At 52.0% G+C, this 13,406-nt stretch overlaps 2 protein-coding genes across 2 annotated transcripts; both read right to left on the bottom strand.

Moving 5' to 3' along the window:
- Positions 1-426: 426 nt before the first annotated feature.
- TMEM221 (transmembrane protein 221) lies at positions 427-8,301 on the bottom strand. Its single transcript, XM_025457978.3, has 3 exons — positions 7,982-8,301; positions 5,728-5,813; positions 427-2,902 (listed from the first exon to the last, which is right to left on the bottom strand). Exons 1-3 carry the CDS (start codon positions 8,299-8,301, stop codon positions 2,433-2,435), a joined length of 876 nt encoding a protein of 291 aa, XP_025313763.3. The 3' UTR covers positions 427-2,432.
- A 1,753-nt stretch (positions 8,302-10,054) lies between these two features.
- Positions 10,055-12,538, bottom strand: NXNL1 (nucleoredoxin like 1). The gene is made up of 2 exons (XM_025458388.3): positions 12,213-12,538; positions 10,055-10,385 (listed from the first exon to the last, which is right to left on the bottom strand). Exons 1-2 carry the CDS (start codon positions 12,536-12,538, stop codon positions 10,055-10,057), a joined length of 657 nt encoding a protein of 218 aa, XP_025314173.3.
- Positions 12,539-13,406: the final 868 nt, after the last annotated feature.

The following is a 13,406-nucleotide window of genomic DNA, read 5'->3' as shown; positions in this document are numbered from 1 at the left end:
TCCATCCATGTGTACCATATCAGTGTTTTTGTCCCTTTTCATGCCTGAGTAATATTCCATCACATGGCTTGATCACCTGCCCCATTCCAGTGGATTCTCAGAAACTGTAATTTCCAATGTTTCTTGGGCACCTGCTCTGTCCTGGAGCTCTTTGTGAAGGGGTAACCAGATTCCAGCCATCACCACCATATGGTCTCAGTTCCTGGGCCTCAGTTTCCCCATCTGTAAATAGGGTTATCCTGAAGATTAACTGAGGCCAGGAAAGTGAATGGTATGTGCCTGCAGAACCAGGCATGTGATAAAGACGTGACATTTCTTATTCTTTTAAAGTAAGTTCTGCACCCAACGTGGAGCTTGAACTCATGACTCCAAGATCAAGACTTGCATGCTGTACCGACTGAGCCAGCCAGGTGCCCCGAAATTTATTCTTATTTTTTAAAAGGATTTTATTTATTTATTTATTCATGAGAGACACAGAGAGAGAGGAAGGCAGAGACACAGGCAGAGGGAGAAGCAGGCTCCATGCAGGGAGCCTGATGCGGGACTCGATCCTGGGTCTCCAGGATCATGCCCTGGGCCAAAGGCGGTCACTAAACTGCTGGACCACAAGGGCTGCCCCAAAATTTATTCTTATTTTATCTTTTTCATTGATATTTATTATGCTCCCCGAGAACCCATGCTTATTGGGTGCCCCACATGTCAGGCGCCACATGGGATGTTCATGTGTATTATCTCTCCACTTCATTCCACCAGCAAAGAGGTCTCTGCAGCTTCCCAGTGGCTCTGGGAGGAGGCAGCTGGAATTGGGGTCAGTGGGCCACTAGGGTCTGGGTGTATTGGATCAGCAGGGTCCCTGCCAGGGTCAGATTTAGGAGAGGAGCCCCCCCTCCCCACTGGGCACTGTTACCTCTCTCTCCATTAGAAAAGGCCCCAGGGGGGTTTTAAGCCACTTTGTGGCTGAGCTGCTCCTCTCCCTGGGCCTCAGAGTGCCTGTATGGCCCAGGAAGGGACCCACTGGGAGAATTCTGGGGACATCTGTCCATTTGGGGTGAGGGTGGAGGCCAGGCATTCCCACCCCTAGTGAAATTTATATGCATGGAGATTTGTAGGACATGGGCCCCGACTGGGGTCTATAAAGAGTACACCCTTGTACCCCACTTCAGCCTCCACATCCCACTCCTGTGACTCCACCCATCATGCTGGGCCTGGGCTTGACCACACAGCATGTTTGGATGTGGCTCAAGTGACAAAGGTGATAGTGAAGGTTGGAGTTTATTTGAGGGTCGTGAAGGTCATGTGGGATGGGAGTGGGACCAGGGCCTCTGGAGATCCCTAGGGCTCCAAGTTTGTTTGTGTGTTTTTTTAAGATTTTATTTGTTTATTCATGAGAGACACAGAGAGAGAGGCAGAGACATAGGCAGAGGGAGAAGCGGGCTCCCTGCAGGGAGCCTGATGTGGGACTCGATCCCGGGCCCTGGGATCATGCCCTGAGCTGAAGACAGATGCTCAACCTCTGAGCCACCCAGGCGTCCCCTCTGGGGCTCTGAGTTATCCAGTCTAAGCCTTGCCAGTTTCATGAGCCCCAGAAAGTGGCCATCAACCCCCCTTTTCCTGCCACCAGGGGCCCTGAATGATGACAGCAGAGGTTGGCATGTATTGAGGACCTACTGTGCACAGGCACCTGGAATGGTTTACATTGAGTCTCACAGGAGCCCTAGGTGGAGGAACTGCTTCTGTCCCCATTTTATAGACAAGGAAACTGAGACACAGCGCAGCAAAGCCCTCGGCCAGGGGCCCACAGCCAGAAGGGGGTCCAGCCCTCCAGGGGCCCCTGTGGCCCTGGGCTGCTCTGAGCTCAGCACACACAGATTTCAAATGCTCACAGCCCGGAAGAAGTCGCAGAGTCTGAGACTTGCACTGTCAGCAGCATGGGGGTTAGAGAACCCGGGTTCGAATCCTGACTCTGACGCTCAGTACTGGCCATGGGACTCCTGGTGAGTCACTGCCCCTCTCTGGACCTCGGTTTCCTCATCTGTAAAACGGATGGAGACATTTAGAGAATCACTGTTTAAACCCAACCCTCCCCTCCTGCCTCTAACATCTGACAGCTACATTTCCCAGCCTTTCCTGCCTGGAGATGTGGCCATGTGACTCTGTTTTTGCCAGTGAGATATAAGCAGGAGGGTCCCAAGGCCTCCTAGAAAGATTTCTAGAAGATGCTGAGCCCCCCACCCCTTGGCCTCTGCCTTTCCCTCTGAGGGAGGAGGTGAAGGCTAGAGCACTGGCAGCCGCTTTGTGCCATGAAGCAGCCTTGAGGACACAAGCCAGGGATGCTGTGAACTGAGAAATCAAGTCATATTACTGTGGTTGAGTCTGGACCTCTCTGTCAGGCAGCAGGCCTGACACCAGGTCACTATCTCTGATCCTTGGGTTCACACTAGTGTGGAGTCCTTCCCCGAGGCCCCTGGCCGGTGGCCCAGCATGCTGCGCATCTCGTGGGTGACCACTTCCCAGTGCCGCCTGCCAGCAGACAGAGTCCGGTGCATGCGGGGTAAAGGCAGGCTGCTCTCCCGGCCTCCCCCCAGGGCTGCAGGTGCTGTAGCAGTGCCCGTGGGTCTGAAGGGGTCCCCAGATTCTGGGAAGGATGAGTAGGGGGTCCGGTGGTGGGTACCCTGCTGGGGCTGAGCCCTGGGGCTGGCCTTGGAGACTTCAGCAGGGCGGACAGGGTCGTCTTCAAAGTGCGGTGGAGACAGTTCATGGAGGCTACGGCGGGTGGCCCGGGCAGCCCGGAGCAGAGTGTGGGTGAGCGCCGCCACCAGCACCAGAGCACCCACTCCGAGGATGGAGGCGGCGGCCGCACCTGTCTCGATCTCAAAGAGCAGCAAGGCATAGATGGACAGTGCTGGGGGAAGAAAGGGCTCTCATTTACTTAGTCACCAAACGTTTGCTCCCCAAGCCGCGAGAGAGCTCCCCCAAACACCGGGCATACAGCATGACAGGCGCATAGCTTAACTACCTAATCCTCTCATATTGTCGTCACATCCATTTTACCACAAAATGGTAAATTTTATGTTATGAGTACTTGACCACAACTAAAGCAACCCGAATCTCAGGCTTCCTGAAGCCCGTGATTAACTTTCAGGGAACCACAGCCCCTCTCCGGCCTTAGTTTGCTGCTCTGAACAAGACGGTTGGTGACCTGACCTTGAGGTCTGATCTGTACTAGTTTTCCGCTGACGTATCCAGCGCCCAGTTGACACCATTCGTTTTGATGAGGACTGGCCTGCACCTTGTAGGACATTTAGCAGCTTCTACCCACTAGATACAGTAGCATTCTCTCCCTTCCCTGTCATGACAAGCAAAAACGTCGCCAGAGGGGCACCCGGGTGGCTCAGTGGTTGAGTGTCTGCCTTTGGCTCAGATCATGATCCCAGGGTCCTGGGGGAGCCTACTTCTCCTCCCACCTATGTCTCTGCCTCTCTGTTTCTCTCATGAATAAATAAATAAAATATTTTTTAAAAAGTCTCTAGATATTGCCAAATGTCCCCCAAGTCAGCAGAATCAGTTCCCCTTGAGAACCATTGTCCAGTCCCTACCGTCACCCTGAGCACTATGGCAGGAGCACGGACCCACGGCTCTGGCATCAGTAATGTGCATGGTACTAGGCTTGGCCAATCAGAGCATTGCTTCCCTTGGTTGTAGCGATTGGTGCATGGCTATCACATGACCCAAGCCCAGCCAATCAGAGCCATCCTTGGGACTTTCAACTGGGCTGTGGGTAGGGAGGAAGTTTCTTACTGCAGCAGCCAAGGAATTGGCAGAAGAGAAACCCAGAGTGGATGGAAGACTTCTTGGCCCTTGGCTGGTTGTTTTATGCTTTCTCTGGCTCTGTATTCTTGCCTTTTTTTAAAAAAAAATATTTTATTTATTTATTCATGAGACACTCGGAGAGAGAGAGGCAGAGGGAGAAGCAGGATCCCTGCAGGGAGTCCCATGCAGGACTAGATCCCCAGACCCCAGGATCATGCCCTGAGCCAAAGGCAGATGCTCAACCTCTGAGCCACCCACCTGGGTGGCTATATTCTTGCTTTTAAGATGCCACACTGCAGCATATTTGACATATTAAAGTGAGGCCAAGGACCTTTTTTTTTCTCTAAACATTTTTGAAAAGGTTTTTTTAATTATTCTTTTGGCTCTGGCTAGCAACAAATGGATGATTGGATGATTGGCTTGATGTGCTTGGGAATTCTTGCTGAGTGAGGTCACCTAACCTCAAAAAGAATCTAAATGGGAGCTGAACAAATTCTTAATTTAACACTTAACAAGGCTGACACACTTATCTCTTTTCCCCTCTTTCTGAGTTTTTCTCGTAGATTAGAATGAGGATGTCTTATTCTACAAGTCTCCAACACCTTTTTTTTTTTTTTTTTTTTTTTGCCAGGCTGTGAAAAGGCTCAAGATTGTAGGCATTGTGTTGAAAGCACTTACAGATACAGCATCTTTCTCTGGGGATACCAGGGGAAGAGGGGAAGTGAGAGGAATTTCTGATTACATTGTTTGAGCACCTAGATCCAGCTGCACCTGAGGACAACCACCCCTAATCTTTACAGATACATGAATCATCCCATCCACTCTCCTTTTAAAAAACTCACAACTGGAGCATTTTATTAAGTCGAACATCAAAAGTTATTCAGAGTTTCCTGTACATTATACACCCACATATTCCCTTATGTTCCCATAATGGAATATAGGCTCATGTCTCACAAATAAATAATTTAAATATGTTCCTAAACTTCTATTTCTCTGTTGCAGGAATAAGAAAAAGACAGTAACAGCAAATATCTTGTTTTTCATTCAGCTGAATATTTTTTTCTTCCAGTAAAACAGGTTGTTTATAGGAGTGCCAGTGGTCTACGTATGATTCAGCACTGAGTCTGCAGTACCATCAATACATTTTTCAGGATTAGAACAAAATATAAGATGTCAGGGGTCTCTTTAAGGAATCTTGATGATTTGGTTCCTTTTTGGTAAGTGTGGGTGAGAGATGGTGGATTTAAGAAAAGTTATTACAATTTAGGAAAGGAAAGACAGTGCAGTGTGTCCTTCTGTCACCCACATTATTAGTTTTTCTTCTGCTTCATGTTTTGGGATTTATAACTACATTTCTGGTTTATAAAACATATATACACATGTACATGTATATATATATATTTTTTGAGGGGGCAGTGTTTGGTTTTTGTTTGTTTTGTTTTTGTTTTCCTAAGCTATTCTTGGGCTGGAAGTTTCAACATTTGTAACCAAACAGTTTTTACTAAGACCAACCTGTGAAACACTATCCCCAGAAAACCACCAAGGACTTAAAAGCTTTTGTTCAAACCAAATCTGAGAAACTGAAGAATCAAAAATATTCTGGAGACAGCTACCACTTATGGAACCCGCACTGGGTTCCAATAACTGGGGTCAGATGCTGTTCATGGGCTTTCATTGGAATTAACCCAGAATCCCCTCAGCAATTCTAGAAGGCAGGGAAGTATGCATCCCTGCTGTACCGATGAGGGAACTGGGACACAAAGGAAATCTGCCCAAAGTCCCAGAGCAAGAAAGTGTCAGAGCTGAGAGTCTAACATAGGCAGATTGGCTCTGGAGCTGACTTCAGTTATGGGACCACTACCCCTGGCCACCCCAGCCTGGGGCTCTACACCCCACCTTCTATCCCCCAGCACGCACCTGCTAAGTAGACGGAGACGCCACAGCAGAAAACACCAAGGGCCACGTGTCTGAGGAGACGGCAGTCATAGAGAAACCAGTCAGACCTGAGAAGGAGGGACGCAGGAAGAGAACGAGCTCAGGGGGTGGAACTGGTGGGGGAAGGCCAGGGAGGAGAGGCAGGGAGAGTGGCCCAGCTTTGGGGGACTTGAGATCTATGGGAGGACTCAACCATCCATCCATCCATCTCTCTCCACCTACCTATTCATTTGTTCTTCCAGGTAAATGTCCACTACTACTTACCATCCACTCATCCCCATTGATATTCAACCACACAGCCATCATCCACTTAGCCAGGCCCTATTAATCCATCCATCCACTTATTTAAATAGCAACCATCCATCCGTCCTTCCATTTGTGATTCACCACCCATCTACCCCATCCATCGATCCATCGATCCATCCATCGATCCATCCATCCATCCTTCACCCATCCATCCATCATCCATCTCCCACTCACCATCCATTGATCCAATCAACTATCCATCTGTCCATTCATCCACCCCTCATTCACCACTCATCCATCCACCATCCATCCCCTCTCTCTTATGACTCATCCATATACATCAGTCCATTCAAATATCCAACATTCATGAGGCAGCTATTATGCACAGACACTTGCTAGGGACCTGACTTCTCATTATTTTATGGACCATAAGCTTATTTGGGAAATGAAGAAACCAGGGTAACTTGTCATCAGACATGATAGAAACAGAGATTCCCAAGAGCTGAGACTGATTAAGGACTTAGTTTTGAGCCTGGTACTGTGCTAAGCACTTCTGTTGTGTGCACTCTCCCTTCTCTACTCCTGGAGGTTTAGGAAATGGAGGCTCTGACAGCTTCCATTATCACTCACCTCCTTCCCCACAACCTCCCCTCCCGGCCTCTGTTTTCTTGTGTGGCAGCTGGAGGGTGTTATTTCAAACCAAAGTCAGATCATGCCCCTCCTTGCTCACAACTCTCGGGCAGAGTAAACCCCAAAGTCTTCACCATAGCACAGGAAGCCCCTACATGCTCCAGTTCCGGATTTCCCTGTTCTTATCTCCTTCGTGTCTCCCTCCAGCCACACCAATCACTACCCTCTAACACCCCAAGGTCATTCCTGCCCCAGGGCCTTTGCACGTGCTGTTCCCCCTGCCTGGATCACAGACCTCCAGATCTTCTGCCCCCTTTCCTCCTTCAATTAAGTCTCTGCCCAAGCCTCCACTGATGGTCCCATCTCAACAACACCCTATCCTCTTCTGCATCACCCATTTTCTTCCTTTCCCAGCATTTATCCTGGGATTGACATTATTGTCTAGTCTCTATTGTCTACCCCAAGAGGGCAGATCTGGATCCATCTGGTTCCTGTGGTGTATCCTCTACAAGCTATGTTGGGCTCAGCCCCCTGCAGGCACCCAATACATATTTGTCGACTAACAGATGAGTGCATTTCAGCACCCCTTGAGCCGTGGAATGGATAATGGATACTGCACACTTTAGGTGGGATCAGCTCCAGCGGGGGAAGTTCCCATCTGCTGAAATCCATGGAATCCTGGCCCCTTCTGGCTCCCCTGCCCCAGCATCCTGGAGGAAAACACTGGGAGGTGGGGCAGCAGCGAGTCCTTGACTCAGGGTAAGTTCCTCACTCTCCATTCCCTGCCCCCTGACACCTGCCTCCCCCCGCCCCCTGCCCATGTTCCAGGTGCCTGAGTAAGGAACCCCAACCGGGGGCCAGAGCACAGGATCTGGCTCTACCAGGAGCATGTTCACATCTAGTCCACCTGCTTCCAAAAAAGGGCAGCCTAGAGATCAGTCTCCCCTGTGTGAGGCTCAGTTACAAAGGGAGGTAGCAACACCAGCAGCCCAGGGACTGGGGGGCCTTCGCTGGGTTAGTCCACAGAACACGAGAAGCACAGCGAGCTTAGGGTTCCCTAAGTGAACGTCAACACTGGGGCCAGCCTACCCTGGGTCTTCTCTGACTGCAGTTTCCACCTCTGTAAAATGGGGGTCACTGTAGTCGGTGCACCTGCTGTAAATTTTCAACTACTATAGGATGAAGGGAGGGAGAGATGGTAGAGGGAGTGGGGGATGGAGAGAGGGGAGAAAGGGAGGTCGGGATGGAAGAAAGGGGGAGGGAGAGGGGAGAGGGCCCAACCTGAGGCCCCGAGAGGGGCAGGCTCCCCCGGGCTCTCCGGGCCCCCAGCCGGGCCTCGGGGAGGAGGGGACTGTCCTACCTGCCGGGGCCAGGCCCCCGCGCCAGCTCGGCGCCCAGATGGCCGCAGAGCGCGGCGAGCAGAAGGCAGGTGAGGCCCAGCACCAGGGCGAGCGCGGCGAGCGCGGCGGCCAGCGGCAGCAGCGCCCCGGCCGCGTCCTCGGGCAGCCCGGGGCCGCCGCCCAGCTCGGGGCCCAGCCCGTCGGCGCGCAGCCCCCGAAGCTCCGCGCGGCCCGCCTGCAGCTGGAACAGCAGCTGCGCTCCCAGCGCCGCCAGCACGGCCGCCGGGATGCCCAGCAGGGTCATCGCGGCCAGCACCCGGCCGCCGTACGACCGGGCCATGGCGGGGTCCGCCGGTCGGGGTGGGGGTGGGGGCGGGGGCGGTCAAGGAATAAAAGAGACTTTAACCGGGCAGGTGAGTCGGGCGGGCGTCCAAGGGCCTGCACGGGGTATCTGAAAGTTGGGGGGCCGTCGGGGGACTGGCGTGCCGACCGCGGTGGGGATGAGAAAGTGCCCCGAAAACTTGGGACCAAGTCTTTTCTCCTCCCTCTGGGGACCCTGCGGGCGCCCCCTCCCGGCGTCCACGTCCTGGGCGGGCGGGGCCGGCGCGGGGCGGGGCGAAGATGGGACGGAGGTGGCCCCGGGAGCCGCCAGGGCTGGGTGGCCGGATCCAGGGAGCCCCACAAGCCCGCAAACTCATTAAAGCGAGTCCCACACCACCCACTGCCCTAAGCACCTGTTTCATTGTTCTTTAAAAAAGGAAATTTGAACGAATTTTTAAATAATTCCCTTTGATATTCAGTCTCTTATCTGCGGACCTTGCAATTGGCTGTGATTTCCCCTCCCTCAACCTTCTTTCAAGGCTTTGCAGAAATGTCGCCTTCTGGGTGAGGCTCTTTGGGGCCCCCGCTTGACCAGGCTCCCCTGTCTTTTGCTGCTGGGCTTTGTTCTTCCCGTGACACGTTTTTGGTTATTATGATTTATTTTTCATTTTTAAAATTGAGGTGAAATTTACATGACATAAAAGAAACCACTCTGAAGTGAACAATCCAGTGGCATTTAGTACATGCATGATGTTGTGCAAACAACATGTCCGTCTAGTTCTGGAATATTTTCATCACCCCAAAAGGAGCCCCTCATCCCCCACCCATTAGCAATCACTCCCCACTCCTCCTCCCCCAGCCTTGGCCGCCCTGATCTGCTCTGTCTCTAGATTTGCCTGTTCTGGACATTTTACATACATGGAGCCAGGCAGTATGTGATTCTTTGTGTCCAGCTTCTTTCACTGAGCAAAATAATTTTTTGAGGTTCATCCATGTGGTACCGTGTAGCAGTTCTTCATTGCACATAATGGTTGAATAGCACCCCACTGTGTGGATGGACCACATTTAGTTTATCCATTCGTTTGTTGAGGGGCATGTGGGTTTTCCCCCCACCTTTTAGCCGTTGTGAATAGTGCTGGTGTGAACATGCACGCACAATTATTTCTTTGAGTCCCTGTTTTCATTTCTTTTGCGTTTACACCTAGGAGTGGTAACTATACACTTAACTTCCCGAGGAACCCCAGACTGCTTTTCACAGCAACCGGACCCTTCTACCTTCCCACCAGCAGTGCCCCAGGGTTCCAATTTTTTCATTTCCCTGCCAGCACTTGCTGTGTGCTGGTTTTTGGTTACAGCCAACTTACTGGGTGGGAAGTGGTATCTCCCCGTGCTTTTGATTTGCATTTCCCGAATGGCTAATGATGCTGAGCATCTTTTCATGTGCTTGTTGGTCATTTGTGTATCTTCTTTGGAGAAATGCTTGTTCAGGTCCTTTGCTTATTTTTGAGTTGGTTGCCTGTCTTCTGTGTACCTGTCCCTCCCTGCTCCTCCCCGCCCCCCAGCACTTTGCATCTCCTGAAGCCCTGCGCGTTGGTTTCTCTGCAGTCCGAGGTCCCCCCACCCCGCCCGGGGTGGGGTGGGGTGGGGGGTGTTCCGGGACGCCGGGATGTCTGCCTCAAGTGTCCACTGCTGTGTCCCCTTAGCGTCTGGGCGGCGCTCTTCAGCACAGAGGCTTCGGCACGGCATCCCCACGCGCGTCCTCGCCGCGGGGGTCAGAACAGGTCCCCGGCGCCGCCCTCCGCCCCGCGCCCCCCCTCGGGCTGGCTCCCGCCCCCCGGGCCGCGTTTGCCCCGGGCCTCCCGGTCCACGCGGTACTTGCAGCGGCGCAGCGGCTCGGTGAGGCTCCGCGGCGCGGGGTCGTCCAGGTCCTCGGGCTGCAGGAAGTTGCGGTCCAGCACCTCGGCCGCCTCCTGCCAGTTGGCGAAGCAGGCGGGGCCCAGGCGCCGGATCTCGTCGGTGGCGTCGCGGCTGAGCACGTCCCCGCCCGGCTTGAGCACCACGACGGCCGGCAGGCGCTCCACCGAGAACCGGCGCCCGAGGTCCCTGCGGGGCGGGCGGGTCAGTCCGGGGAAGCCCGTCCCTGATCCCGAGCTGGGGAGCCGCACATCCCTCCTCCCAGTACTTACTGAGCGCCTTCTGCGTGCCCCGTGTACGCTGGGGGCGCCCAGGGACCAGGCCAGGCCAGGACGCGGTGGCCTCTGCACTGTCTCCAATATCTTAGACATGCGGCTACCTCACTTCTATTCTATTCTATTCTATTCTATTCTATTCTATTCTATTCTATTCTATTCTATTCTATTCTTCTCACAACATGCACTATATGGGACATACTTATACTAAAAACGTATACTGAAAAATTATTCATTGTTCATTGGAAATTTGTTTTGAACTGGGCATCCTGGGACACCTGGGTGGCTCCGTGGTTGAGCGTCTGCCTTTGGCTCAGGGCGTGATCCTGGGATCCGGGATTGAGTCCCCCATTCTTCTTGCAGGGAGCCTGCTTTTCCCTCTGCCTGTTTCTCTCTCTCTCTCTCTCAGGAATAAAATAAATCTTAAAAAACGTTAACTGGGCATCCTGTATGGTGGGGGAGGGCAGTGGAGGGGGTGGGGATTCGCTCACTGTCCAGACACCTAGCCCCAGTGAATGCTTTGTTGAGAGGACCCTGCCACAAATGAGGTCAGCAGGTCTGAGTTTGGCTATGATGCCCTCACAGCTGCCATTTCTGCCCTGGGAAGGGAAATGTTGCCAGTTTACAGGAAAGATTCCCCCTCAGCCTCAGAGAAGGCAGTAGGAGTGAGCCAATAATGCCCAAACGATGATAATGTTGGGTGGAGAATGAAAGTCTCTAGAAACTTCCAACTTGTGGAGCAAAATTAATGAAATCAGCGAAGTGTCAGAAAGTCTATGGCTCAGTGCAGACTCCACGTGTGTGGAGATAAAGCAAATATGGCAAAATGTTAACGATTGCTGTGGGTTTCATTATATGCTTCTTCCAAATTTTGGTGTCTTTGAAATTTTTCATAGTGAAAAGTTGGAGTTTATAAAGAAGGAAAGCTGGGTTTGCCTGGCTGGCTCAGTCGGAGGAGCGTGTGTATCTCAGGGTTGTGGGTTTGAGTCCCACGTTGGGTGTAGAGATTACTTTAAAAAATAAATAAAAAGAAGGGAAGCCTTATTGCAGAAAGGGGAAGGTTCTAAGATAGCCACGAACTGTAGCATTGTTTATTGGGCAGCTGAGTGCAAAGCATGAATCCACCCACCGCTCTCAGCTCCAAGGCCCTCCCTGGCTCCCAGCGACTCTGAGGATCACATCCACCCCAGTTAGCATGGAGTTTGTGGCACTGCTCCACATGATGGCTGCAGACCTCTCACATCTGTTATTACTTACAGTTCCCTGAACTGGCTGTTGTTTCTCTGATGGCCTCCCAGCCTTTATCTGGGCTGTGCCCTCTGCCTGGAAACCCCTCCCTCTCCTTACTCTTTCCTATCCTCCCTGGACTTGGGGTCTCTCTTTAAAGCCACTTTCTCAGGGAAGCATCCCCTGACCCCAAACCTCAGCAAGGTCTCCCCATTATATTCCCATATGGCATCCTCCCTTTGTCTTTTGGAACATAACTACAGTTTGTTATTATGTATTTATTTGAGTCTTTGTGTCATGTCTGTCTCCTCAGCTCTCCTTGGGAGCTAAATAGAAATGGGCACAGCCCCCCCCCCCCGTGGCCCCCTTCCCACTCCGACTCCGTGCATACTGGCACACAGAATGTGCTCATCAATTCCAGGTGGAACAGAGGCAACAATAAACACATACTTCACTTTCTGCAGAAATAGCTCCTCCTCCAGGAAGCCCTCCCTGACCTCTTCTCCCACCTCACCTCCTCAGGTCATCCTCAAAGGGCAGGAAGAGCCACTTCTTCGGCATGTCCCTGAGAAACAGATCCTGCTGCTCCTCTGTGGGGTCCTGGGACACGTACACCAGAGCCAGTTGGGCTGCCCGCAGCACATAGAACTCATCTGTGAGCCTCACAAAGAAATCCCTGAGGATAGGCGCGAAGGCTTGGCACTGCGGGCACGACCCGGCGCCAAAGAACAGCAGCACCAGCCGGTTCTCCAGCCTGCGGCTGAGCTCGGCCTCCGTGTCCAGCTCGTCCTGGTCACTGTTGTTGCGAATCAGGACGCGGCCAGAGAACAAGGAGGCCATGGAAGCCCTGGCTAGGAGCTGGGGACACGGCAGACGGATTTTGCGTGGTCCTGAGCCTGCTGGCTGGCTGCTGGTCCAGGATTAGGTATCTTTAGGAGGCCAACTTAGCACCTCACTAATCTGCCTAAACCTCGACCTGATTCTCTGTTGCCTCCGAGGGCAGGGGCAGGCCACCTGTGGGTTCTTCTCTGGAGACAGCTAGAAATCCATTAAGAAAATGCACAGGGGGACACCTGGGTGGCTCAGTGGTTGAGCATTTGGTCATGATCCCGGGATCCTGGGATCGAGTCCCCCATCAGGCTCCCTACAGGGAGCCTGCTTCTCCCTCTGCCTGTGTCTCTGCCTCTCTCTCTGCCTCTCTCATTAATAAATAAATAAAATCTTGAAAAAGAAAAGAAAAAAAAAGAAAATGCATAGGACTGTAAAGGAAAACAGTCATCCTGATATATGGGTGTGAAAATATTTTAAGTTGAAACACCAAATATATGTGCTTCTCCACGAATTGAGCACATTAAGTAATCCGATTCACCAGGGCTCTGCAAATTATCGTGATTTCTATTGTGATAAATGATGTTTTGAGGTGTCTACCTGCAATGGCCAGGATGTGATATGGAATTATCTTTGATTTCCACAGGAGACAGGGCTGGCTGATACCTGCTATGACAGGACATGAAAAGATATGCCACATTCCAGTTAGAAGCCTAAAAATTAATGATGGGAAACCTGTTCATATGGAGGGAGGAGGCCAGGAGGGGGAGCTCTCACCAAAGCTCTCCATGTCAATGACAGGAAGGCAGGTCAATTTCAGATCTTTGAAAAATAGAAGAATCTACAGGAAAGAATGATCAATTACAGTTCCCAACAGGAA

Source organism: Canis lupus, chromosome 20 (genome assembly GCF_003254725.2).
Source record: "Canis lupus dingo isolate Sandy chromosome 20, ASM325472v2, whole genome shotgun sequence".
Taxonomy (NCBI): domain Eukaryota; kingdom Metazoa; phylum Chordata; class Mammalia; order Carnivora; family Canidae; genus Canis; species Canis lupus.
The sequence above is the reverse complement of the archived record's forward strand: the minus strand, read 5'-3'. Positions and strand labels throughout refer to the sequence as shown.

Coding starts and splice junctions, on each gene's coding strand:
- TMEM221 (XM_025457978.3), bottom strand. CDS start 8,301: ATGGCCCGGTCGTACGGCGGCCGGGTGCTGGCCGCGATGACCCTGCTG. Junction 5,814..7,981: donor CGGGGGCCTGGCCCCGGCAG/GTAGGACAGTCC, acceptor CCTCCTTCTCAG/GTCTGACTGGTTTCTCTATG. Junction 2,903..5,727: donor CGTCTCCGTCTACTTAGCAG/GTGCGTGCTGGG, acceptor TTCTTCCCCCAG/CACTGTCCATCTATGCCTTG.
- NXNL1 (XM_025458388.3), bottom strand. CDS start 12,538: ATGGCCTCCTTGTTCTCTGGCCGCGTCCTGATTCGCAACAACAGTGAC. Junction 10,386..12,212: donor TTTGAGGATGACCTGAGGAG/GTGAGGTGGGAG, acceptor CCCGCCCCGCAG/GGACCTCGGGCGCCGGTTCT.